Source organism: Bubalus kerabau, chromosome 8 (genome assembly GCF_029407905.1).
Source record: "Bubalus kerabau isolate K-KA32 ecotype Philippines breed swamp buffalo chromosome 8, PCC_UOA_SB_1v2, whole genome shotgun sequence".
In the NCBI taxonomy this organism is placed as follows: domain Eukaryota; kingdom Metazoa; phylum Chordata; class Mammalia; order Artiodactyla; family Bovidae; genus Bubalus; species Bubalus kerabau.
In genome coordinates, this window is record NC_073631.1 from 12,193,912 (window position 1) to 12,220,626 (window position 26,715).

A 26,715-nucleotide genomic window follows, 5' to 3' on the forward strand; every position below is an offset into this window, starting at 1 on the left:
GAACAACTCACTACTGTCTATCATATACCAAGTTATTTCCTTCACAGCTATAAAACTCTGCAACCTCACATCTTACAGAAAGCCTTCTTTGAGAAAATCAGGACAAGAGATGTTCCCATACTACCTTAGAGATATATAGGACTGTTGTTGAGTGTACAAAATTGTACGCTAACTTTTCTCTTGTTTCTCACAACTCTGTGAGATATTAGGCTGCTGCTGCTGCTGCTAAGTCGCTTCAGTTGTGTCTGACTCTGTGCGACCCCATGGACGGCAGCCCCCCAGGCTCCTCTGTCCCTGGGATTCTCCAGGCGAGAACACTGGCCTAGACTAAAAGACCCTACAGTTAGGACTGTGTGTTTTGACTTATATCTGGCTTAGTGCCTCGCACATACATATCTGACAAAGACTCAAAAAATAAAACCAGTTCCAATTAGTACTTTTTTTGAAGTGACATGTATAGAAACTTGGCATTTTTTTTAACAGCGTTTTAAAATCTCCTTGTTTTATTGAGAATATTCATTTATAAATAAAAATTGAGTTTATGGAATAAATTCTTAGTCATTTTTATTTAGTCGTTTATTCGTGTTCTGGTTAGGGTAAGACATTTGCCTGAGATCTGAATTAGTTTTGAAAGACAAATGTATATGGACATAATCTCTTTCCAGTAAATCTTGCAGCTATTTCCATGCCTACATATGTTAACATTTTTATATTTGGCTTCCAAATAACAAACACAGATGGCTGTAGTCTGAATTTCAAGCATGTTTTAGAATAAATGTTTTTCCAGTAATATAAAGTGTATCCTTTCAATATCAGATGATTAGCAATTGAATAGTTTCTGATTTTTGCTTATCTGCCATTTTTCAGGTTTAAGATAAAAAATAACTTTGATAGCTATTTATGATGTGATCTTGTTTTCTTTCTCATGTTTTTACAAAACAGATGTTTTCCTAAAAGGCTGTTATGGGTTTTATTATTCTGAGAATTTAATTTTGTTGTTTGTTTGGTTTTTCTATTTGTTTTGTTCAGTGGAGTAGAGAGATTATTGTGATAAGGAATATTTTATGTTTTAATTCATTGAATTACCACTTTGAATTCTGAGACCATGGAACTTTTTTAGGTAGTGGGATCTTTTATATCATCTTAGTTCTTAGGTTCTGTGGAACAGTGCTTAAAATGATTCCTCCATGTTAACTTTTCTGTAAGAAAAAATGCATTATCTTTTTTCCACTCATACAGCAGTGAACAAAAGTTCTTACCTTCATGGAGTTTACCTTTTGGTTAATTGTTGTGAAAAAATAATATGACTTCATTTAATCAATAACCTAGACCTGAAACAGTGTTTGATAATTTTTGTCCTTAGAAGTGATTAGTTCTAAACACAGTAATAAAACTGTTTTACTTTTTATTCCATATCTTTTATTAACTTTTTCACTAGGTTCATTTAATAATGGATACTGTTGTCTCAGACAGAGGTTTGTTTGGTTTTTAAAATCTTTTTATAGTGCATTATTTTAACAAAAATTTTCTTTTGTTATGTATTTGTATGTATAAACATTAAGTATAAATTTTATATATAACCCTACAGAGACGGAATTTTAAACAAAATCTTCAACTTTGTCCTGATATCCTCTGCTGTCTGAATATTTTTTTTTAATATCAAGAATGTCATTATTAACACGTTTTTGCTTTTGCATTCTTTCTGAGGGATCCTTTTAAAATGATATGCCTAGACTTCTGATTGTATTTACAGATAATATGTAACAGTGTTTCAGTTGAATTATTTTTAAGAATGAATTTCCTATCCAAAGTAGTTTAAATGCATTCCAGCAGCTTAATAATATACAAATAGAGGCAACTAGTCTTGCATCTGTTCCTTAAGCAGATAGCAGAATAACTGAATAGTTGTTCAACAGCTGGGGAAAAATTTTAAATGTGATGTATTTTTATGTTCTACAAGGTCAGTGATTAGATATTTCTCACTTATTAATTGGACATTTGTTAAGTAAATAGTACTTATCTATTAACTTTTCTTTATCTACAGCAAACAAAAGTATAACATATGCTATATGTTATTCTAATATCTGTCACATAATTTGATAGTTAATGATATCAGCATTATCAAGATTTCTTTAGTACTTTATATCCTAAGACATTTACTGACCATCTTTGTAATTGTTCTAATTTATGTATTAATATGTTCATCTATTTCCTCTTTTTAAGGCAAAAGGGCTTATACTTGTTCTTATGCTTTTCTTTCAGAATGACTGAGTTCAAATTAAATTTAGGAAGTGGTAGTTAATAGCTGCTTCATATAAAATTTAGAACATTCACTGCAGCAAAAAGGAAATTTCATGTCAGCATAAGGAAAAATAGCTGTAATCTCTAGAGATAGACCAAAGTTGTTATGGTTATATTCTTCTAGTGTTTATCCATGCCTATGTATATAAAGTTATTAAAATTTAAGGTAGATATAATTGTTGAAGGCTATGAGCCTGAGGCCTCTCTTATCTTTGTTAAAAGAGATGCACATAATTTTCCTCTTACTACTGCTGTGTCATAAACAATTATTAGTAATGATTTACATTAATATTTTAATATTAATAATGGTTTACATTAGTATTATTTTAATTAATCCAGTATTGGCCAAAGTGTGTAATCTATACTTCTGATTTAGATAGTGATGAGATATTTTAGGTGATATGTTGTTGATCTAGTATTAAACAAATAACAGTAGATAGTAGTGTTTAAAAAAAAAAGGTTAACTACTTTCCAGATTTCTTTAAATCTATCTGCTTTATGACAAGCCAAATCTGTCTGGTACTAATAGATTCTTAGCACCCCTCTACCATGTGTCTGTTTCTCTTAGAACCTTCAGCAATGTCTAGCTAAAATTTTAATAATATAGTTTTATATTTTATTGTATTCATTTTTGTTTCTATTTTTTTTTTTAACTCAAATGACATTGTCTTTTATGTCAAGGATTTAAAGTCTCCTTTTAAAATAAATCTGAATAAGAAAAATACACTAGTTAAACATATTAAGTAAATGGTAAGTCTAGGTGACAACTGGAATATGGCAAAAACCCTAAATATGGTATGCAAATGGTTAAGGGCTGGCAGGCACTATTGTTTGATACAATAATATTGATAAAAATATCTGTAATTTTTTCCCACTATAAATAAGGCTACATGGATCATTTGTATAGCTAAAGCTTTTTGCATGAAATAATTACATTTACTAGAATATGTAATTAGAATTTGCAGAAATTCCATAGAGCAAATGCATTTAGATTTCCTGTGTTTTCATATAATCTCATATCCAGAGATTATAGTTTTACTGAACAATGAATGAGGGCACCTGTTTTTTGTTCTTTTTATTCTCCCCAACTCTGGCCTAATTTCTTTCTTTAGACATGATATTTTCAGTTCTTCTCAATATTTAATAGCATTCATTCAGAAATACCTGCTTTCTTTGCAATTCAACAGTCATTCTTATATTAAAGACAGTATCCATTGTCCTTTATTTTATCATCATTTTAGTGATGGGTTGATCCTTTAAAGAAAATGACTCCAAAGCTACTTTTTTCTTAGTGGTGATAAAGAAAACTTATCTTTGACAATAATGATTTTTTTTTTTTTCTGTAGCTTGCCCAGTTTCGACAAAGGAAAGCTCAGTCTGATGGGCAGAATCCTAAGAAGCAGAAAAAAAAGAGAAAAACTTCAAGCAGTAAACATGACATGTCAGCATACCATGCTGTAAACATTGAGCAATCACAGAGTGATGAGACGTTTGTAAATAATTCTCAGAGATCAGGAACGGCCGTGCCTCCTGAATCCACAATAACAAGAGCTCTACACAGTGGAGAAATAGTTAAATGTGACCAGGTCTTCTCTGTTGAAGTAAGTATTCATCTCGATTTTTAAATAGTAGCATTCTAAGTATAAAGTTATTGTAATAACATCACTCATTAGTATCCTGTGTGATTTTTGTGAGCTTGATTCAACACACATTTATTGAGCAACTATAGTACACCAAAGATTGAGCACAGAGGATACGAAGATAAATACGGCAGTCTCTGTACTTTAGGAAGGTCAGTCTAGTGGGGGAGGTAGACGTAAGACAGGTTAAATAGTCTGATGAGAGCTGTGCTAACAGCAATGCATGTGGTGCCCTAAAGTGCCATGATTTGCGGGAATCCCCAAATTGCTCTTGTGTGTGTTACTTGGGAAAGTTTCCTAAAAGAGATAATAGAACCAGGTCTTGAAGTGTGAGTTAAAATTAGCTAGAGGCAAAGAAGTAGGACAGACAACCTCTGTGCTAAAGAATCAGCATTCTCAAAGACCTGAAACAGTGTGATGTGTTTTGGAAGCCTTAAGTAGTTTAGTTTTAAATGGATATCCAAGTGACCCCGATAGGGTGGTGGTAAAGGTGAAGCACCTGGCCCATAGGAAGTTTTCCTCAATAAATGCTAATTTCCTTCCCCCCATTAATGATGGAATTTCCAAGAATAAGGAGATGAGGGAGAGGTTAAGAGTGGATTGGGTGGTGGGTGGCATGGCGGTACTCCAACTAAGACCAAGCTTAGAGAACTGTGGGATGCTTAGGAGGAAGAGTGTTTGCCAAGGCATATGGCGATTATAGTGTGGGTTGTGCGCTGGCATGCTTAGCTGGAAATAGGGTTTAGATGTATAGGCTTCAGTCAAGAGTCGAGAGATGTCATCGAGATTTGCTGTTCATCATAGAAGTGGATCTTACTGAGCTTTTCTTGCTTAGAGTTTTTTGAGCATTTTGGATACATAGTTGAATGTTTTTCATCAGATTTGGGAAGTTTTCAGTCATTATACCTTCAAATACTCTTTCTCACGCTGTCTTCTCCTTCTGCGTCTCCATTATGCATATGTTAGTACGTTTGGTATTGCTGCCCAGATCTTTGATGCTCTGTTTTCTTTATTTACTTACTTGGTTGCGTCAGGTCGTGGTTGCATCACGCAGGCTTTCTCCCTGTGGCACGCAGGCTCTCCAGTTGCGTTGCACAGACTCCAGGGTGCACGGGCATGTTTGCCTCACAGCATGTGGGATCTCAGTTTCCCTGACCAGGGACTGAACCCGTGTCCCCTCCATCGCAAGGCGGATTCTTAACCGCTGGACCACCAGGGAAGTCCCTGTTCTTTTTTTTTTTTTTTTAATTCTTTTTTTTCCCTCAAACTGGGTAATTTCAGTTAAACTTTTTTGAAATCTGCTGATTCTTTTTCCTCCTCAGATCTGTGGTTAAACCCCTGTAGTGAATTTTACATTTCAGTTATTTTACTTTTAACTTCAGAATTTGTTTTTTTATATGTTCTTTTTTCTTTAATATTCCTTATTTAGTGAGGCATTGTTCTTATAATTTTCTTTAGTTTTTTAGGCATTGTTTCCTCCATTTATGTGACTTTTTAAGAAATATGTAACTTAAAATCTTTGTCTGATAAGTGCAGTATCTATGTTTCCTTAGGGACAGTGTCTACCGACTACTGTTTTTCTTGGGTATGGCCCATACTTTCCTTTTTCTGTGTAATTTTTTGTTGAAGCCTGGATCTTTTATGTAATAAAATATGACAGCTGTGGTGCTTGATTTGATTTGAAGAATATTTTCATTTTCTGCTGGACAAATCAATACCTGGCCCTTCACTGCAATTTTAGCATTTCAATACGGAGTGTCTTGCTCACCATTGTATCCTCAGTAGCACAGTTTTTAGTACACAATATGTGGCTCAGATGGTAAAGCGTCTGCCTGCAACGCAGGAGACCCGGATTCAATCCCCGGGTTAGGGAAATCCCCTGGAGAAGGAAATGGCAACCCACTCCAGTACTCTTGCCTGGAAAATCCCATGGTTGGAGGAGCCTGATAGGTAACAGTCCATGGGGTTGCAAAGAGGAGGACGCGACTGAATGACTTCACTTTCATGCATTTAATCAGTAGTCCATTTAAAAGACTTTACTGAGTGAACAAACCAAGAGGGCATACATCATGAAAGTATATTAGATTTAAAAGAGGGCCACGTACGTCATTTACAGGATTTTAGAATAGGAGTAAGCTTCTTATTTCTGTTCCTGGCATCAGTTACTACATCAGTGAGGAGATGGACTTGAAACTTGGTCTTGGGAGCTGAGTAAACTTTCTCTAACTATAGGTGAGAAGGGAGACAGTGATGCTTCATATTTGGTTGTTTATGGGTTTTGGTTTCTTTGGTTGTTTAGTTGTTGTTCTGTTTTTGGGGTGTCTTTTTTGGAGGGTCATTGGACAGGTACTTTGTGATCTTTCCCCATTTTGAAGGAATACTCTTCAGACTTCATTGTGTATACAGATCATGTGTGCGATCTTTTTAAAATACAGATTTCTAATCAGCAAGTCTGGGTGGAACCCATGAATCAAATTTTTTTTTAATTGAAATATAACTAATTTACAATGTTGTGTAGTTTCTGGTGTACAGCAAAGTGATTCAGTTATACATATATATATTTAGGTACACTTTTTAATATCTTTTCCACTGTGGTTTATTACAAGGTATAAAATATAGCTCTGTGTGCTACACCGTAGCACCTGTTTTTTATCTATTTTATATATAGTAGATTGTATCTGCTAATCTCAAACTTCTAATTTCTCTCTCCTGCCTTCTTTGGTAACCATGTTTGTTTTCTGTGTCTATGAGTTTGCTTCTATTTTGTAAATAAGTTCATTTGTGTCATTTTTAAAGTGGTATCATATGATTTTTGTCTTTCTCTGTTTGATTTACTTCTTTTGGTATGATAATCTCGAGGTCCATCCATGTTGCTGCACATAGTATTATTTCATTTTTTTGTGGTTGAGTAACACTCTGTGTTCTGTGCATGTGTGTGTATATCAAATTCTTTATCCATTCTTCTGTTGATGGACACTTGTTGTCTCTGTGTCTTGGCTGTTGTAAATAGTGCTGCTGTGAACATTAGGGATGCATGTATCTTTTTGAATTAGAGTTTTCTTCAGATATAATCCAAGAGTGTGATTGCTGGATCATATGGTAATCATCTGAAGTGTTATGTTAGCTATGGGTTTGTCATAAATAGCTTTGATTATGTTGACATCTGTTCCCTTTAAACCAACTTTGATAAGAGTTTTTATGATAAATGGATATTGCTCAAGAATAAACTCAAAATGGATAAAAGACCCTGAATATTAGACTGGATAGTATAAAACTGAGGAAAATGTAGGCAGAAACTGACATAAATTGTAGCAATCTTTTTCGATCTGTTTCCTAGAGGAATGGAAATAAAAGCAAAAATAAGCAAATGGGACCTAATTAAGCACAGGAGTTTTTGCACAGCAAAGGAAACCATAAACAAAACAAAAAGACAAAATACAGAATGGGAGAAAATATTTGTAAATAATGTGACCATTAAGGGATTAATGTCCAAAACTTATAAACAGCTTTCTGCTCAATATCAAAAAGACAAACCAATTGAAAGCTAGGCAAAGGACTAAATAGACACTTCTCCAAAGAAGATACACACATGGCTAAGAGGCACCTGAAAGGATGCTCAGCATCACTAATTATTAGAGGATGTAAGTCAAACCTATAGTAAGATATCCCCTCATACCAGTCAGAAGATAGCAAATTATAATCACTAAGTCTGTGAATCTGCTTCTGTTTTGTAAGTAATTCATTTATATCATTATTTTTAGGTTCTACATAAAAGTGACATCATATGTTATTTGTCTTTATCTAACTTCACTTAGTATAATAATCTCCAGGTCCATCAGTGTTGGCATAGAGGGCATTATTTCTTTCTTCTTAGTGATTGAGTAATATTCCATTACATATATGTACTTTATTTTCTTGGGTTCCAAAATCACTGCAGATGGTGACTGCAGCCATGAAATTAAAAGATGCTTGCTCCTTGGAAGAAAAATTATGACCAACCTACACAGCATATTAAAAAGCAGAGACATTACTTTGCCAACAAAGGTCCATCTAGTCAAAGCTATGGTTTTCCCAGCGGTGATGTGTGCATGTGAGAGTTGGACTATAAAGAAAGCTGAGCACAGAAGAAATGATGCTTGTGAACTGTGGTGTTGGAGAAGACTCTTGAGAGTCCCTTGGACTGCAGGGGGATCTAACCAGTCCATCCTAAAGGAAATCAGTCCTGAATATTCATTGGAAGGACCGATGCTGAAGCTGAAAATCCAATACTTTGGCCACCTCATGTGAAGAACTGACTCATTGGAAAAGACCCTGATGCTGGAAAAGATTGAAGGTGGGAGGAGAAGGGGATGACAGAGGATGAGGTGGTTGGATGGCATCACTGACTCGATGCACATGAGCTTGAGCAAGCTCTGGGTGTTGGTGATGGACAGGGAAGCCTGTCATGCTGCAGTCCATGGGGTCGCAAAGAGTTGGACACAAAAATCACTGCAGATGGTGACTGCAGCCATGAAATTAAAAGACGCTTACTCCTTGGAAGGAAAGTTATGACCAACCTAGATAGCATATTCAAAAGCAGAGACATTACTTTGCCAACAAAGGTCCGTCTAGTCAAGGCTATGGTTTTTCCAGTGGTCATGTGTGGATGTGAGAGTTGGACTGTGAAGAAAGCTGAGCGCCGAAGAATTGATGCTTTTGAACTGTGGTGTTGGAGAAGACTCTTGAGAGTCCCTTGGACTGCAAGGAGATCCAACCAGTCCATCCTAAAGGAGATCAGTCCTGGGTGTTCATTGGAAGGACTGATGCTAAAGCTGAAACTCCCAGTACTTTGGCCACCTGATGCGAAGAGCTGACTCATTGGAAAAGTCCCTGATGCTCGGAGGGATTGGGGGCAGGAGGAGAAGGGGATGACAGAGGATGAGATGGCTGGATGGCATCACCGACTCAATGGACATGTGTTTGGGTAGACTCCGGGAGTTGATGATGGACAGGGAGGCCTGGCATGCTGCGGTTCATGGGGTCGCAAAGAGTCAGACACGACTGAACAACTGAACTGAACTGAGCGACTGAACTGACTGACCAGGTCCTCTTTATTCATTCCTCTGTCAGTGGACATTTAGGTTGCTTCCATGTCTTGGCTGCTGTCACTGCAGTGAACATTGGAGCACATGTATGCTTTGAACCGTGGTTTTCTGCAGTTATATGTTCAGAAGTGGTATTACTGGATCTTATGGTAGCTCTATTTTTAATTTTTTAGGGATCCTCCATATGGTTCTCCATAGTATCTGCCAATTTACTTTTTCCCATAAACTGTGTAGGAGGGTTCCCGTTTCTCCACACACACTGCTACATTTTTTGTTTGTACACTTTGTGATGATGGCTATTCTGACTGGTGTGAGGGGAAGGAATAGATAGAGAGTTTGGGATGGATATGTACACTCTGCTACATTTAAAATAGATAACCAACAAGGACCTATGGTGTAGCACAGGGACCTCTGCTCAAAATTCTCTAATAACCTAAATGGGAAAGAACTTGAGAAAGAATGGATGCGTTGGTTTGTATTAATATAACTGAATCACTTTGCTGTATATCTGAAACTAATACAACATTGTTAATCAACTATAATCCAATATAAAATAATCAAAAATTTAAAAAACAGAATGGATGTTGATTTATATCAAATGGTTTTTCTGCATCTGTTGAGATGATCATACGTATTTTGTCTCTTTTCTGTGATGTGGTGTATCACATTAATTGATTTGCATCTGTTGAACCATCCTTGTGAACCTGGGATGAATCCAAATTAAACATGGTGCATGGTCCTTTTTAATGTGTTAGTGGGTTTGGTTTGGTTGTTTTGTTGAAAGTTTTAAAATTTATATTCATCAAAGGTCAGTTCAGTTCAGTCGCTCAGTCATGTCCGACTCTTCGTGACCCCATGGGCTAAAGCACGCCAGACCTCCCTGTACATCGCCAACTCCCGGAGCCCACCCAAACTCACATCCATTGAGTCGGTGATGCCATCCAACCATCTCATCCTCTGCCGTTCCCTTCTCCTCCTGCCCTCAATCTTTCCCAGCATCAGGGTCTTTATAAATGAGTCAGTTCTTCGCATCAGGTGGCCAGAGTATTGGAGCTTCAGCTTCAGCGTCGGTCCTTCCAATGAATATTTAGGACTGATTTCCTTTAGGATGGACTGGTTGGATCTCCTTGATGTCCAAGGGACTCTGTCCCTCATCTAGGGTTACCATGTGTCTTAGTACGTGGTCTGTCCTAGAGAATGCTTATATGTGCTTAAAAAAGAATGTTTATTTTCGAGATGTAATGTCCAGAAAATATCAATTAAGTCTACTTGTTCTGTTGTGTGTCATTTATGATGTCTATTGTGTTTTGATTTTCTGCCTGGAAAACCTGTCCATTGATGTCAGTGGGGCATTAAAGTCGCCTATTATTATATTCCGCCAGTTTCTCCCTTTATGTCTGTTAGTATTTGTTCTATTGATTTCAGTGCTCCTATATTGAGTGCAGGTATGGTTTGTATTTGTTGAATGAAAAAAGGAAATATCTAGGTCTCTTTTTTCACTTGTAAAATTAGATTCTTAGACAGTGAAAGCAGGGAAAATTTGGGTTTTCTCCTTGACTGTTCTTAGTACTTCTAAGCTGAGGGAAGCTTGGAAAAGACACTCACTTCTTACCCAAATACCAGGGATAGGAGGATGAAGCAGAAATGTTTAAAAATTTTTTGTAATCTGCAACAGTGTTAATAACAACAGAAGTTGGTAATTTTCTTCAAGTTGTTACTATTTTTCTAGCACCAAGGTTGATGATTCTTTATCTTAAAGAAATTGAACTTTTTTGAGTAATAGTTTAGAACTATTTTATTTAAAAGAAGTATAGGAATTAGAAGGGTGATATCTTATTTGGTCCTCTTTCCTTAGAAGTGATTTGTAGTATGTGAAAAACCTGTGTGAAAGTCCATCTTGGTACTTTTATACTTAGAAAATTGTCTAGTCATACATTTTAGATGTTATTTAGCCATAGTGATTCATAATCAGAGTAGACTTTTTTAAAAATTGAGTATTTTTTTCTTGGTTTTTAGTGATTTTTTTTGAGTTTTCTATAATAAGTTACCAATAGTAATGAGCTAATAAAGTACAGTATTTGGAAGGGGAGTTTTAGAAAGACCTTAAATAATCAGTTTTTGCTTTCTTTTTTAGCCGGAAAGTGAAATTTCAACCACAGCAGATGATTATAGTTCAGAGGTAAGAATAAGTAGCATTGTGATTAACATTTTATATTTTTAAAAATTATTGCTGATTATTAGTTTTTTATTACTTACACCTCACATGTTTCTGTTATTTTATAAATATAATAAAAACTAGCATAGTATGATGTAAATAACCTGGAGAACTTGAAGTTTATGTTTTTCTGACTTCTTTTTTCAGATTATCAATTAAAGTCTTAAATCTCTTTGAGTAACGTGGTCCTTAATTAGATGGAGACTGTGTTTTAGTTTCTAGGAAAGTGTTTGAAATTGGGTTTTGTTATAAGGTTATAATTAACACAGTAAACCTTTTATAATATAGGCTATTTTATTTTGTGTAATGTTATTTTACAAATGCTTGAATTCTAGTTAATTATGTAAAACCATTTATTGAAATTAATGTTGCAATAGTGACTTTTAGGTGAAAAAGGCTAATGTGGGCATTGGGCACTTGAGGAGATACTTTCCTTATGTGTTAAATAAATGTGCTGTTTATCTTTTTCCTTTAGACATGAATGTCATTTATTTTTGGTCCAATATTTGAGGACATGGAAAACTTTCTTACTCTGAATGGTTGAACAACTCAGTATATTCTATAAGTTTCCTTTGAATGTATTTATTTGATAATTGCTTTACGGAATTTTGTTGTTTTCTGTCAGACCTCGTATAAGTTTTGATTTATCGTAGTTGTCTAACAGAAAAAAAAAAACTTCATGGTCTTAAATGAACTTAATACTATTTTGGATTTCTAATGGGAGTAAGAGCTGTTAGATTTCAAAAGTTTAAGGTGATTGAAAGTTGGGAATATATTTATTAGTGATTCTCATCAGGAAAATAATTAACCAATGTTAAATACATAAATTATTTCCTAATTTACGCTACATAAAATTGCCTTTATGGGTAATATCTCAGTTTTAAATTACAGGTTGCAATTCAGAGAATCTGCCCTGTGACTTTAAATATGGATCTTAGATATGAAAACATTGCTTTTCTCTTCTATAGTAACTTACTTCTTAGAGCTTCTCAATTGAAAGTTTAAGATGGTTTGATGCTTGAACCAGTGGAGACTTTGGGGCAGTCTACGATTCCACAAAGTACATTTTTTCTTTAGCAGTTCAGTTCAGTCATTCATTTGTGTCTTTTGCGACCCCATGGACTGCAGCACACCAGGCCTCCCTATCCATCACCATCTCCTGGAGTTTACCCAAACTCGTGTCCATTGAGTTGGTGATGCCATCCAACCATCTCATCCTCGGCCGTCCCCTTCTCCTCCTGCCTTCAATCTTTCCCAACCTCAGGGTCTTTTCAAATGAGTCAGCTCTTCGCATCAGATGGCCAAAGTATTGGAGTTTCAGCTTCAACATCAGTCCTTCCAGTGAATATTCAGGACTGATCTCCTTTTGGATGCACTGGTTGGACCTCCTTGCAGTCCAAGGGACTCTCAAGAGTCTTCTCTAACACCACAGTTCACAAGCATCGTTTCTTCAGTGCTCAGCTTTCTTTATGGTCCACCTTAAACATCCATACATGACTACTGGAAAAACCATAGCCTTGACTAGACGGACCTTTGTTGGCAAAGTAATGTCTCTGCTTTTGAATATGCTGTGTAGGTTGTTCATAACTTTTCTTCCAAGGAGTAAGCGTCTTTTAATTTCAAATTTCATGGTTGCAGTCACCATCTGCACTGATTTTGGAGCCCCCAGAAATAAAGTCTGCCACTGTTTGCAGTGTTTCCCCATCTATTTGCCATGAAGTGATGGGACTGGATGCCATGATCTTAGTTTTCTGAATGTTGAGCTTTAAGACAACTTTTTCACTCTCCTGTTTCACTTTGATCAAGTCTCTTTTGAGTTCTTCAGAAAGTTCTTCTTCACTTTCTGCCATAAGGGTGGTATCGTCTGCATATCTGAGGTTATTGCTATTTGTCCTGGCAATCTTGATTCCAGCTTGTGCTTCATCCAGCCCAGCAGTTCTAACTGTTGCTTCCTGACTTGCATACAGATTTCTTACGAGGCAGGTCAGGTGGTCTGGTATTCCCATCTCTTTCAAAATTTTCCACAGTTTATTGTGATCCACACAGTCAACGGCTTTGGCATAGTCAATAGGGCAGAAATAGATGTTTTTCTGGAACTCTCTTTGTTTTTCAATGATCCAGTGTATGTTGGCAATTTGATCTCTGGTTCCTTTGCCTTTTCTAAATCCAGCTTGAACATCTGGAAGTTCACGGTTCACATATTGCTGAAGCCTGGCTTGGAGAATTTTGAGCATTACTTTACTAGCGTGTGAGACGAGTGCAACTGTGCAGTAGTTTGAGCATTCTTTGGCATTGCCTTTCTTTGGGATTGGAATGAAAACTGACCTTTTCCAGTCCTGTGGCCACTGCTGAGTTTTCCAGATTTGCTGGCATATTGAGAACAGCACTTTCACAGCATTATCTTTCAGGATTTGAAATAGCTCAACTGGAATTCCATCACCTCCACTAGCTTTGTTGTGTGATGTTTCCTAAGGTCCACTTGACTTCACATTCCAGGATGTCTGGGTCTAGGAGAGTGATCACACCATCATGATTATCTGGGTTGTGAAGATCTTTTTTGTACAGTTCTTCTGTGTATTCTTGCCACCTCTTCTTAATATCTGCTGCTTCTGTTAGGTCCCTACCATTTCTGTCCTTTATTGAGCCCATCTTTGCATGAAATGTTACCTTGGTATGTCTAATTTTCTTGAAGCGATCTCTTGTCTTTCCCATCCTATTGTTCTCCTCTATTTCTTAACATTGATTGCTGAGGAAGGCTTTCTTATCTCTCCTTGCCATTCTTTGGAACTCTGCATTCAGATGGGTATATCTTTCCTTTCACTTCTCTTCTTTTCACAGCTATCTGTAATGCCTTCTCAGACAGCCATTTTGCTTTTTCGCATGTCTTTTTCTTAGGGATGGTCTTTATCCCTGTCTCCTGTACAATGTCATGAACCTCCATCCATAGTTCATCAGGCAGTCTGTCAGTCAGATCTAGTCCCTTAAATCTATTTCTCACTTCTACTGTATAATCATAAGGGATTTGATTTAGGTCATGTAGAATGGTCTAGTAGTTTTCCCTGTTTTCTTCAGTTTAAGTCTGAATTTGGCAATAAGGAGTTCATGATCTGAGCCACAGTCAGCTCCCAGTCTTGTTTTTGTTGACTGTATGGTGCTTTTCCATCTTTGGCTGCAAAGAATATAATCACTCTGATTTCGGTGTTGGCCATCTGGTGATGTCCATGTGTAGAGTCTTCTCTTGTGTTGTTGGAAGATGGTGTTTGCTATGACCCGTGTGTTCTTGGCAAAACTCTATTAGCCTTTGCCCTGCTTCATTCTGTACTCCAAGGCCAAATTTACGTGTTACTCCAGGTGTTTCTTGACTTCCTACTTTTGCATTCTAGTCCCCTATAATGAAAAGGACATCTTTTTTGGGTGTTAATTCTAAAAGGTCTTGTAGGTCTTCATAGAACCGTTCAGCTTCAGCTTCTTTAGCATTATTGATCGGGGCATAGACTTGGATTACTGTGATATTGAACGGTTTGCCTTGGAAACAAATAGAGATCATTCTGTCATTTTTGAGATTGCATCCAAGTATTGCATTTTGGACTTTTTTGTTGACTGTGAGGGCCACTCCATTTCTTCTAAGGGATTCTTGCCCACTGTAGTAGATATAATGGTTATCTGAGTTAAATTCACCCATTCCAGTCCATTTTAGTTCTCTGATTCCTAAAATGTCGATGTTCACCCTTGCCATCTCCTGTTTGACCACTTCCAATTTGCCTTGATTCATGGACCTAACATTCCAGGTTCCTATGTAATATTGCTCTTTACAGCATCGGACCTTACTTCCATTACCAGTCATATCCACAACAGGGTGTTGTTTTTTCTTTTTACCAAAGTGAATTTTTTATAATCCAAGTCATGACAGATCTGACCATCTAATACATGCCTGTGAAATTTGTTTAAAATTTGTGTAGCCATTTTCTCATATTGGGATAAGAAAATAAAATTTAACTTTTTTTAATATAGATTCAAAACCAAAAACATCAAAAATGTCATTTTCATGTTCTTTATGAAAATCTAAATTAATAATATTGGAAATTCTTATTACTGTGAATTTTTGCCTAAATATTTTAGATTTTAAAAATTGTTGGGAATTATGATTAGGTCGCGAAAAGTTTATTGAAACTCTATCTGATAGCTAGTAAGTATGATGTGTTTCAAAGTTAGGTAAAAATAATTTTAAATGTAAGTCTTAGAGATAAAAGTTAGAATATACTGAGCATGTTTCAACAGTAAGAACTATATTTTACATACATATGTACGTTATTTTATATATTTACATATGTATTCCATAGGGCTTCCCTAGTGGCTCAGATGGTAAAGAATCCGCCTATAATGCGGGAGACCTGGGTTCAGTCCCTGGGTTGTGAAGATCCCCTGGAGGAGGGCATGGCAACCCACTCCAGTATTCTTGCCTGGGAATCCCCATGAACTGAGGAGCCTGGCAGGCTGCAGTCCATGGGGTCACAAAGAGTCAGACACGACTGAGTGACTAAGCACACAGCACACAGGTATTACATATATATGTATAGTTATATACTTGATTATACAGCTGCACTCATCTCCCATGCTAGTAGGGTCATACTTAAAATCTTGCATGCTAGGCTTCAGCAGTATGTGAACCAAAGGACTTCCAGATGTCCAAGCTGGGTTTAGAAAATGAGAGGAGCCAGAGATCAAGTTGCCAACATTCGCTGGATCATAGAGAAATCAGGTGAATTTCAGAAAAACATCTACCTCTGTTTCATCAACTATACTAAAGCCTTTGACTGTGTGGATCATAGTAAACTGTGGACAGCTCTTAAAGAGATGGGAATACCATCCATCTTACCTGTCTCTTGAGAAACCTGTGTGGAGGTCAAGAAGCAACAGTTAGAACCATGTATGGAACAACTGATTAATTCAGGATTGAGAAAGGAATATGACAGTGCTGTCTGCTGTCACCATGTTTATTTAACCTATATGCTGAGCACATCGTGAGAAATGCCTGGTTGGATGAGTTACAAGTTGGAATCAAGATAGGTGGGAGAAAGATCAACAACTTCAGATATGTGGATGATACCATTCTAATGGCAGAAAGCAAAGAGGAACTAAAGAGCCTCTTAATATGGGTGAAGGAAAAGAGTGAAAGAGCCAGCTTAAAGCTAAATATTAAAGAACTAGGATCATGGCATCCAGCCCCATTACTTCATGGCAAAAAGAAGGGGAAAAGGGGAAACAGTAACCAATTTCCTCTTTTTGGTCTGTAAAATCACTGTGGATGGTGACTGTAGCCATGAAATCAGAAGACGATTGCTTCTTGGCAGGAAAGCTATGACAAACTTAGACAGTGTATTGAAAAGCAGAGACATCACTCTGCTGACAAATGTCCATACAGTCAAGGCTATGATAGTCTTCCCAGTGGTTACATATGGTTGTGAGAGCTGGACCGTAAAGAAGGCGGAGTGCTGAAGTATTGATGCCTTTGACTTGTGCTGGAGAAGACTCTTGAGAGTCCCTTGGACTGCAAGGAGATCAAACCAATCAACTTTAAGGGAAATCAACCCTGAATATTCATTGGAAGGACTGATGCTGAAGCTCCAGTATTTTGGTCACCTGATGCGAACAGCCAACTCATTGGAAATGTCCCTGATGCTGGGAAAGATTGAGAGCAGAAGAAGGGTGCATCAGAGGACGAGATGGCTGGATGGTGTCGCTGATTCAGTGGTCGTGAACTTGGACAAACTTCAGGAGATGGTGAGGGACAGGGAGGCCTGATGTGCTGCAGTCGTGGGGTCTCAAAGAGTGGGACACAACCATGTGACTGAACAAAAGCAATATACATGAATAATTGTGCACATAATATATACCGATTCATACATATATATTTTTTAAAACCAAATTTTCAGGAAAGATACTTTTACTGTGTGACCAGTCCTCTGCTGCTTTTTCTGATGCTGACCACTAAAGCTCAGTTAGGTGATTTATAGTTGGAAAAATATTAGTGATTTAGAAGTTTACATTGAAAGATAATTATCAAATAATCTTTGACAGATTTGAATCATAATCATTTTAATATTATCCATTTGGGGCCTTGATTCATAATGGATTATACTTTGAAAAACTTACATATTTTAATTTGTCTATTAATACAGTAGAAAAATTCATGATCTGTGAAACATTTGATGATGTCATATCAAGATTGCTAAAATGGATACTGGCTTCAATCCATGATCCTCTGGACTAGTTTTGGGTCTCAAGCCAGTTGATTTAATTATATTGGACTGATTTGACCGAGATAGAATTTCAGGGAACTTCTAATCCATATTACGTGTGTTAGAAGACAGAAAAGTCTTCATTAGTTCAGTTTTATAAACTAAGGAATACACAACATTGTCAGTAATCCCTAGCCACGTTAGGCATTACTGATACAACATGGTAAATTAAATGCATTTCAATAAAAAGTAAAAAATAAACAAACCAAGGAATAAATCTCGCATCATAATACTCTTCATATTAGAACTCTTAGAAAAAAAAATACTTCGGAGTAATACCCCTCAAAAATGAAATTCCTCTCTAAGCAACACATAACTACAAATTACAGATTTGCAAAGTTTAATAATCTTGGTTGCTCTGGTTTGCATTTGATTAATTTTAAAATTTCAAAACTATATAGTTTTAATCATAAGACACAATTATGTTGTATTTTGTCTAAATATCATTGCATTTTTCTGCTGCATAGGGAAATAAGGTGATATAAAAAGGCAGGGGATTTGGAGCCCAGAAAGTGTGTGTTCAGATTTCTGATCTCTGAGCTGTTTGAAGCTGGATACCTCACTTAAACTCTGAAATACAGCTTCCTTACCTGTAAAATGGTGGAAATAGTATCTATTTCACAGGGTTGTTGTGAGGGTTATTTGGTGATCTTAATGTTTGATACTTGAAAAACAATGAGCAAAAAAAATTTTTTTACAGTCCTTCAATGGAAGTATGCTTTTCTTCACACTAAGTTTGTAAGAAACAAATGAATTTAACAAATTATTCTCAGAAGGATTTCAGATTCCAATTATATGTTTAATTAAAACTAGCTTAGAAATTTTATTTTGTAGATATGGTATGCGCTTAATGTTCTTGACTTCTATGATTAGTATTCTCCTTGGCTTAAAAAATGGTTTCAGGTCTAGAAAGCATTAGTCAGATAATTTTATCCTATGACCTAAGATCTGTTCTGTATTAAAATATATTCAGTTATGTGTACTAGCGAAATCAGACTAAATGGAAAATACCATTTTTACAAATTAATTTTTACAAATTAATTCAAATTATACATAATATTTTCAGATCTTGGAGAAGGGACATTTCATATCTCAAATACCATGTTTACATAAAATATTTTTATTGATACCCTTTGAGCAGGGTTATTTGGGAAAAGTCGGAAGTACTACAGGCAATACATAGAGATAAAACAAGTAAATAAATATGCTTTGCTGTGTGTAGAAAGATGAAATAATAGGAGAGCATACAGTCTCATTATGGATTTCATTATTCAGATTCCATTATTCAGTATTTCTTAACCAAGTCACTTACACGACTTAAGACATTTTTGAAATAACTGACCGGGATTGGAGACATAGACTATAGCCAGCCATTGAGTAATGTAAACGTAGCCTTTCAGCAGCCTTTCACCTTTGGCTTGGGTTCTTTCTTTTTTTTTAACTTCACCATTTAAAAAATTTTCTCCCTGCCTACCTCTGCTCTATTAAGGTATAATTGTGTTTATTGAAGGTGTACAATGTGGTGCTTGATACCTAACTTTGAATGAATGATCTTAGCCTCCTTAGCTTCTTGGCTCTAATCCAAGAGTCAGCTAGGCACACTGAAGTCCTATAATTTTTATGGACTTTCTGAACTATCAGATTCTATTTTTTATTAAAACATCCATTATTTAAATTTTTGTACACACATCAGATTAAGAGTAAAGTATTAATCATTAATAAAAGATAAGTTATTCTTCTGTTTTTGAACTGATGTTCACTGACAAGTTTGTGTGTGAAGAACATAGTTACAAGATAAGAGTGATCTTTCCTCTGATTTTCTTCTGAATAGCAGTATTTTTAGGAAATGATACCCTATAGAACATTTTAAAATTTAGAATGCATCCTATGTACTTTCCCAAATCTTCAGGTTGTCTACACGGGTGGAGTAACTTGTGATTCAACAAGACTGTATTGGTGTAACCTAAAGGTTAAAGACTTTTCACAGATGCCACAGTGAAGAAGGACATTAAGAAAAGTTATTATTTTTTAGTTGCAGGAGTCTGTTCATCTAATCTTCGTGTTTCCAGTTATTAATGTACTTTCATATTATGGTTTATAAAGTATTGCTTTAAAAGGCTATTGTAAGAGGATGAGACAAATGCTCTACCCTTTAGGTACCAGTGAAGTAATTATCTAGATTTAAAAACATAATAATTTATTGCTATTAATGATCCTCATATTCTGAGGAGTGTTTCTGTTTTAACTTTGAAATATAGTTTGTTTTAGTTTAGTTCTGGTGTATAATCTTTTATTACCCATTTACATGATACTAAATTTTTAAAAACTATTAATATTGACAGGATTTTTATATTTATTATAATAAGACAATTAAGTTTTGAAAACAGTCATGTAGTATTTTATGCATAGAAGCCAATGCATATGAGTAGCTCAAGTATAAAATGTGTTCAACTTACAGAAAATTTAGGCTGAGTGTTGGCTATGTAGTATGTTTGTATATACAGTTAAAATAAATAGATAACTAATTTACGTAATAGTGATATCATCACCACTTAAAGGACTATCCTTTGCTTGGTATGATATTTGAAAATATTCATAAAATCCATTTAATTACTGTTACCCTAAAGGAAAAGTTTTAGTAGACATTTATCAACGTGCTGCGTAACGGGTGGGGAGGGAGCTGGAAGGTAGGTTCAGAATGGGGGAGACCCGTGTATACCTGTGGCCAATTCATGTTGCCGTACGGCAAAAACCAGCACAATACTGTAAAGCAATTATCCTCCAATTAAAATAAATAAATTTTTTAAAAATCAAGGAAAGCTAATTGAAATTTAGATGAATTTAATTGAAAGTTATCGTAAGTGATTTTATTAATAATCTTAATAGAGTTAGTACTGCTGTGTTTTGATAGTTTTCACAAATTGCAATAATGCATTGGCATAAAGGTGAATTTTTTTAAACTTTGGTTTTGTTTTCTGAAATTATCCTTGGTGAAAAGCAAAGGAATCAGACTTTATAAAGAACTCTTAATTAGGATCATCCCCCCTTTTATAGTGTTGTGATCCATGTAGATCTAATCCTAATTCTAGGATATTCTATGTATTTCAGTATTAAAAGCTTCATAACTTGGATTCTGTTAACATAGAATGTGAGAAATTAAGATGTAAGCAAGAATGAAGTTCTGTTGTTTGCTTTTAGGGGGAAGGAAGGGATTATTGAGTAGATTAATTGATTTGAAGTTAATCTGCCTCCAGGTCGGCCTCAGAGACCTATTCTGCTAACTTTCTTCCTCCTACCACAAAATGTCAGTGATAGAGGCATTTGTATTGTGGAGAGTCTCCATGTCTGTCAGGGTTGGCAGGGCTCTCATAGTACCCCCCAGGCGAAAGTTCTTGGGGGAGTTTTCCTCAGCTCTTCATCTCCTCTTCCTTCTTCACTTGCTCTCCAGTAGACTTAGACCAGTAAACAGTTTTACTTTTAAATCAATAGGGCTTTATCAAAAAACAATTATGTACATGATTTTAGGTCTTTTGTAGAGGAGGATCTAGGACAGAAGAGAAACTGTGCTTAGAGCTTTAATTCACTTAAGTGGAAATGTATATAGCACAGTGCCGTTTTCATCGTAAGCACCCACATGCATGAGGAGTCAGTGGCATTTGAAACAGTCATAATGTTTTTTAGATGTTTAAATTTAATCACTGGGTGTGTTTTTGCCAGTGTGGCATTTTCCTTAGGCATAAGAAAAGCATGAATACAGTAAGCACAAATCAATTTTTAGTTTTAAATAAAATTCTAAAATCATAATATTTCAGGAAATTGTTTTTGTACAGGTAAATGGTTGCGGTTTTGTGATGAGAACAGGAAAGCCTACAAATTTATTAAGGGTACAGTATTTAAAACTACTTATGATACTAATGTTTCATTCTATTTAAAGCTGGTTACTAACAAAGCTTTTTCCTGCATGTATTTCTTTCTGTGTGTGATTTCTAAATGCTTTTAATGTGTAACAAAACAAAATTATCCACCTTTTGTTATAAAACTCAGTTGTAACAGAATTTGCAGATATCTTGTTTTTGCTCTTGAGGTATTTATCACATTAACAACAAAGTAGGTTGTCATGCTGGTAAATTCCCAGGTGATGCCTTTGCTGTGGGATTCAGTTTTTTAATCTCTTTTCCTGAGAAAATGTTGCTAGTACTGAATTATTTAAAATCTGTGTTGGCGTAGGAAGAAGAATTTGGTGTTGATGATTCTTATTCTGAACATGGAGCACAGTACAATCAGACCCACCTAGAGATGATGGAAAGTGAATTGGCTGGGAAACAGCATGAGATTGAAGAGCTCAACAGAGAACTAGAAGAAATGAGGGCTACCTATGGGACTGAAGGGCTGAAGCAGGTGTGTTTAACTTATATGGCTTTCATTTTGTTACTCACAAAACAAAAATAGGAAATTTGAATGATAGTATAGATACACTCTGGAGAAGGCAATGGCACCCCACTCCAGTACTCTTGCCTGGAAAATCCCATGAATGGAGGAACCTGGTAGGCTGCAGTCCATGGGGTCGCTAAGAGTCAGACACGACTGAGTGACTTCTCTTTCACTTTTCACTTTCATGCATTGGAGAAGGAAATGACAACCCACTCCAGTGTTCTTGCCTGGAGAGTCCCAGGGACAGGGTAGCCTGGTGGGCTGCCGTCTATGGGGTCACGCAGAGTCGGACACGACTGAAGCGACTTAGCAAATAGATACATTCTTTAAAGATGGGGTTTCTAAATGGTGACTTAGAGTCACCTTGTGATATTTGTCCTTTCGTATATCATAAACAGCATTGCTTAAAACTAGTTCATTAATAAGCCTAAATATAACATAGATATTTTATTAAACTTTATGAGATAGCTAGGATGAAATCACTTCAGTATGGATGGATGGATGTTTTTGTAATCAGCCTGAGAGAAACTTACATTGTAAACCACGTCAATACATTATGACTTAGACTCATTAAACCTGTCAGCAGGTCTTTGTAAATAACTTCTTATAGTTAAAATGACATCTGTTAGTTTGTGGCAGTCAGTTACGAAAAGAAGGTGAAATAAGACATTGATGAGGATGACAGAATATATTTCAGTTTCACCTTCTTTAGAAACAAGTAAGGCTTAAGCATGGCCATCATGGTAATACCTACAAACATTGGAGCATCCCTAAATATAAAGACACTTGTCCTTCTAGAAGTAGATATATGGGTAAGTCAAATCTAATGTATTTTGTTCCCTAGTTCAGATAATCTTTTTAGAGTTGGTTTGGAAGTAAAACTAATTGTTGCAAGATAATAGCCTTCAAATATGGAAAAGACTGCTTACAAATTGTAATAACTCTGCCAATGCATTTCGAATATCTTATTTTTGAAGTTACCTGTACTAATATTTAGTTTTGTTAAAAAAAATAAGTGTAACACTTTTAATTTTCACTGATGTCTTTTAGTTGCAAGAATTTGAAGCTGCCATTAAACAGAGAGATGGCATCATAACCCAGCTCACTGCAAATTTACAACAGGCAAGAAGAGAAAAGGATGAGACAATGAGAGAATTTTTAGAGTTGACAGAGCAGAGTCAAAAATTACAGATTCAATTCCAGCATGTAAGTATGACTAGTAGAAGAAAATTTATTAAATTTTTAATAATGAATTAAATATTTTTCTCATGTTTTCTAGAACAAATATAAGCTTGTTTAAAGGTCATGTTTGCTTGTTTAAAGGTCATATTATGTTGAAAAAACTGGTAAATACTTGTTATATTAACTAGGAATTTAATTCATACTTCTTGAGTGGTTTTATGCTATTAGTTTCTTTATACTTCTTCCTTATCTATGTTTTAAAATCTTATAAGTTTGATAAGGTGAATTTTCGCAGAAATTAACCTGTAGTTATATCCTTTGTCTAAAGGATGTCTGAAGTCATACCCTGGTATGACTTTATTTTAGTTAGGTTCTAGAATGTAACTTAATTGAATATATTCCATTTACCTTTAATAAGATCCATAGGAAACTAGTGGAATTAATCAAGGTTTCTGATGATGAGCAACAGAAAATAATCTGAGAAAAGGGAGGAATTTGTCAGCTTAAATAATGTACCCATGTTTATCTGATCAGCTATGAAAACGTGTTGGCTGGAGTCTCAAACCTCTGAATCCAGCACAGGTCCCAGAGAGCAACTATTAGCCGAGCAACACCCACAAAGGATGTCCATTCCTTGGTGCACTCGTTTAAGAATTTAATATTTTGGGGTTTCTTTATGTTTTCAAGTTACAGGCTAGTGAAACTCTGAGAAACAGCACGCATAGTAGCACAGCTGCAGATTTACTACAAGCCAAGCAGCAGATCCTCACTCATCAGCAGCAGCTGGAAGAACAAGACCACCTATTAGAAGATTATCACAGAAAGAAAGAAGACTTCAAAATGCAAATTAGTTTCTTGCAAGAGAAAATTAGAGCATATGAAATGGTATGTTTATTTTAAGGAAGTCAACCAGTGCACAGCAACTTAACAGTTAACTTCAAAGCTTTTTATCCAAATGTTTATCTTTTTGTTATACACATGAATCACAAAGTTTCATAATTCAGAAAAGTTCTTTAAACATGAAAAATAATTTATTTCAAAAACAATTGGGAGTCTTCCAGTAATAGGTATTAAGATAATACTCATTACTGAGTTCTTCGAAAGTAATCAGCTTATGTTAAACTGAGTCCTCAGGAGAACCCATATATATAACCAGAACTTCTGTCCGTTTTTCTTTTTCATCTAAAGATGTTTCTACTCATTTTAGCCATGGTTATGTAATTCTGTAAATATTTTCATGGCAAAATGAAATTTTATGGATTTTAGTTAGAAAAAGGGCTTCCCTGATGGCTCAGATGGTAAGAATCGGCTTGCAATGCAGGAGACCTGGGTTCAGTCTTTGGGTGGGGAAGATCCCCTGGAGGAGGAAATGGCAACCCACTACAGTATTCTTGTCTGGAAAATTCCATGGCAGAGGAGCCTGGCGGGCTGCAGTCCATGAGGTTTCAAAGAGACAGACACAACTGAGCGACTAACACACACTTCAATTAGAAAAAAATACAGATTCTCTTTATTCATGGTAGTTGATGTGTTATATAAAGTTGCCTGGAACACTTATTCAATAATTGATGCTCCCAGGGTGTGTGTGTATATATATACACACACACACACATACATATCATAGAGATTTTTTTTACCCTTTCCACTGTATTTTATTTTTTAATTTTATTGAAGTATATTTGACTTACAACATTGTGCGTATCATACAGATTGTAATATTAAATCCTAAAAAGATTCTGGTAGATTATAGCTTGAAAGAAACATGAAAGTCAAAAGTGTTAAGTAACTGGTCTAAAGGTAGCACCTTCCCCTCCTCCTAATTGCGATTCAAACTCTATTGGGCTAGCCCAGAGCCAGAAATTTTTACAGTACACTCCACTACTGCCTAGCACCTCCATCCTCATGGTCTCCTTCCTTGTTCTCTCACCTTGCTCATCTTGCTTGACATCATCTTAGCTTGAATCATGAATGTCCAGCAGCTCAAGTTTTTTACCATTCTGTGCACTTCTACAAATGACTGAGTATTGATTTGGGAGTTATCTATAAATTTAAACAAGTAGGCAGGTTCACACATGTGGAATCCTTGAATAATGAGGACAGACTAAACATACAGTACAGTATTTTTTGTAATTTAGGCAGTTCTTCTTCAAGATGTTGAGAAATTAGCACAACAAGACTACTGTTTGGATAACAATAAAAGTATTAGTTATCATTTGTTTTTGTTTACTTGGTATCAGGAAATACTCAAAGCATCTTACACATATTATATTATCTCATTGAATCATCACAACAATCTTATGAGGTAAATACTATTATCACCCCCATTTTTCAGATGAGGAAGTTAAAGCAAAGCAAGGTGAAGTAAATTGCCCAGATATACAGGTAATACATTGGTAGAGCCAGCTTTCAAATCTGTGTAGTCTGATTCCAGAGACTGTTGCTTAGGGAAATTAGAAATGTACAATTTTAAGATATTGAAATTATAAAATGCACATGATTTACAACCAAAGTAATTTAAAAATCATTATGTAGATGTTTATAGAACACTTGTTTTGCATCAGGCCCTTGCAAGAGATAGTGATGCTTAAATGTGCTTTTTTCTTCACTAAAACTCGTGGTATGCAAGGCATCCCAAAACAAGGCTAAGTATGGGTAAAAAGCGTTTTGAAAATTCTGGGCAGGTCTGGCTTCATAAGGGAAGTGATTCAGGGTAGGCTTAGCAGGGAAGTATATTTGAGGTAAGTCTGTAAATAGAACACTTCCTTTTCATTGAATTTTGTTTTCTTCATAATTGGTGCAATATATGCCACACAGAAGCTCTTCAGTACTTATTTGGTAAACAGTGAATAAATTATGAATCTGAACTGTTAAGAGGACATTTTAAACAGGTTGGAGTGTGCATAAAGACCCAGGTTGAACCATGTTAAAAATGTTTTATCAGCATCAAAAAATAGTTTGATTAGAAAACAAGAGTCTTTGAAATTGAGTCTTTCTGGGAGGTAAGACGAGAAAGGCAGTTTAGGCCTAGTAGACTGCCAGAAGGTAGTCTAGGCCAGAAGGCTCAGTATCAACAGTAAGGCATGGTGACATTGACGGGATATGTGATACCAAGCCAAAGCTGATTAGGCTATGATAACCTCATATGTCCATCTCACAGTAGGAATGGCCATGCCTTTGGACTGAAATTCTTAATTCTGTTTACAGTAGCCCGCTACCTTGCTTTCTAGGTTAGGTGTGACTTTCCCAGAGGGATTAGAACTCTCAAAGTCTCCTGGTACCTTGATTCTCTTTCTTGAACCATTCTTGCATGCTGCTAAGTCACTTCAGTCGTGTTCGACTCTGTGCGACCCCATAGATGGCAGCCCACCAGGCTCCCCGTCCCTTGGATTCTCCAGGCAAGAACACTGGAGTGGGTTGCCATTTCCTTCTCCAATGCATGAAAGTGAAAAGTGAAAGTGAAGTCGCTCAGTTGTGTCCGACTCTTAGCAACCCCATGAGCTGCAGCCTACCAGGCTCCTCTGTACATGGGATTTTCCAGGCAAGAGTACTGGAGTGGGGTGCCA

General features: G+C 36.0%; 1 protein-coding gene across 5 annotated transcripts in view; it reads left to right on the plus strand.

The window, feature by feature from the left end:
* The window catches only part of AKAP9 (A-kinase anchoring protein 9), a 164,963-nt gene that overhangs the window by 22,716 nt on the left and 115,532 nt on the right, over nucleotides 1-26,715 (plus strand). For all 5 annotated transcript variants that reach the window (XM_055589687.1, XM_055589688.1, XM_055589689.1 and 2 more), the window contains exons 2-7: nucleotides 3,648-3,902; nucleotides 11,160-11,204; nucleotides 21,370-21,423; nucleotides 21,767-21,937; nucleotides 23,021-23,176; nucleotides 23,840-24,037. In XM_055589687.1, the coding sequence (XP_055445662.1) occupies nucleotides 3,648-3,902; nucleotides 11,160-11,204; nucleotides 21,370-21,423; nucleotides 21,767-21,937; nucleotides 23,021-23,176; nucleotides 23,840-24,037 (879 nt within the window). The remainder of the gene's footprint in view (nucleotides 1-3,647; nucleotides 3,903-11,159; nucleotides 11,205-21,369; nucleotides 21,424-21,766; nucleotides 21,938-23,020; nucleotides 23,177-23,839; nucleotides 24,038-26,715) is intronic.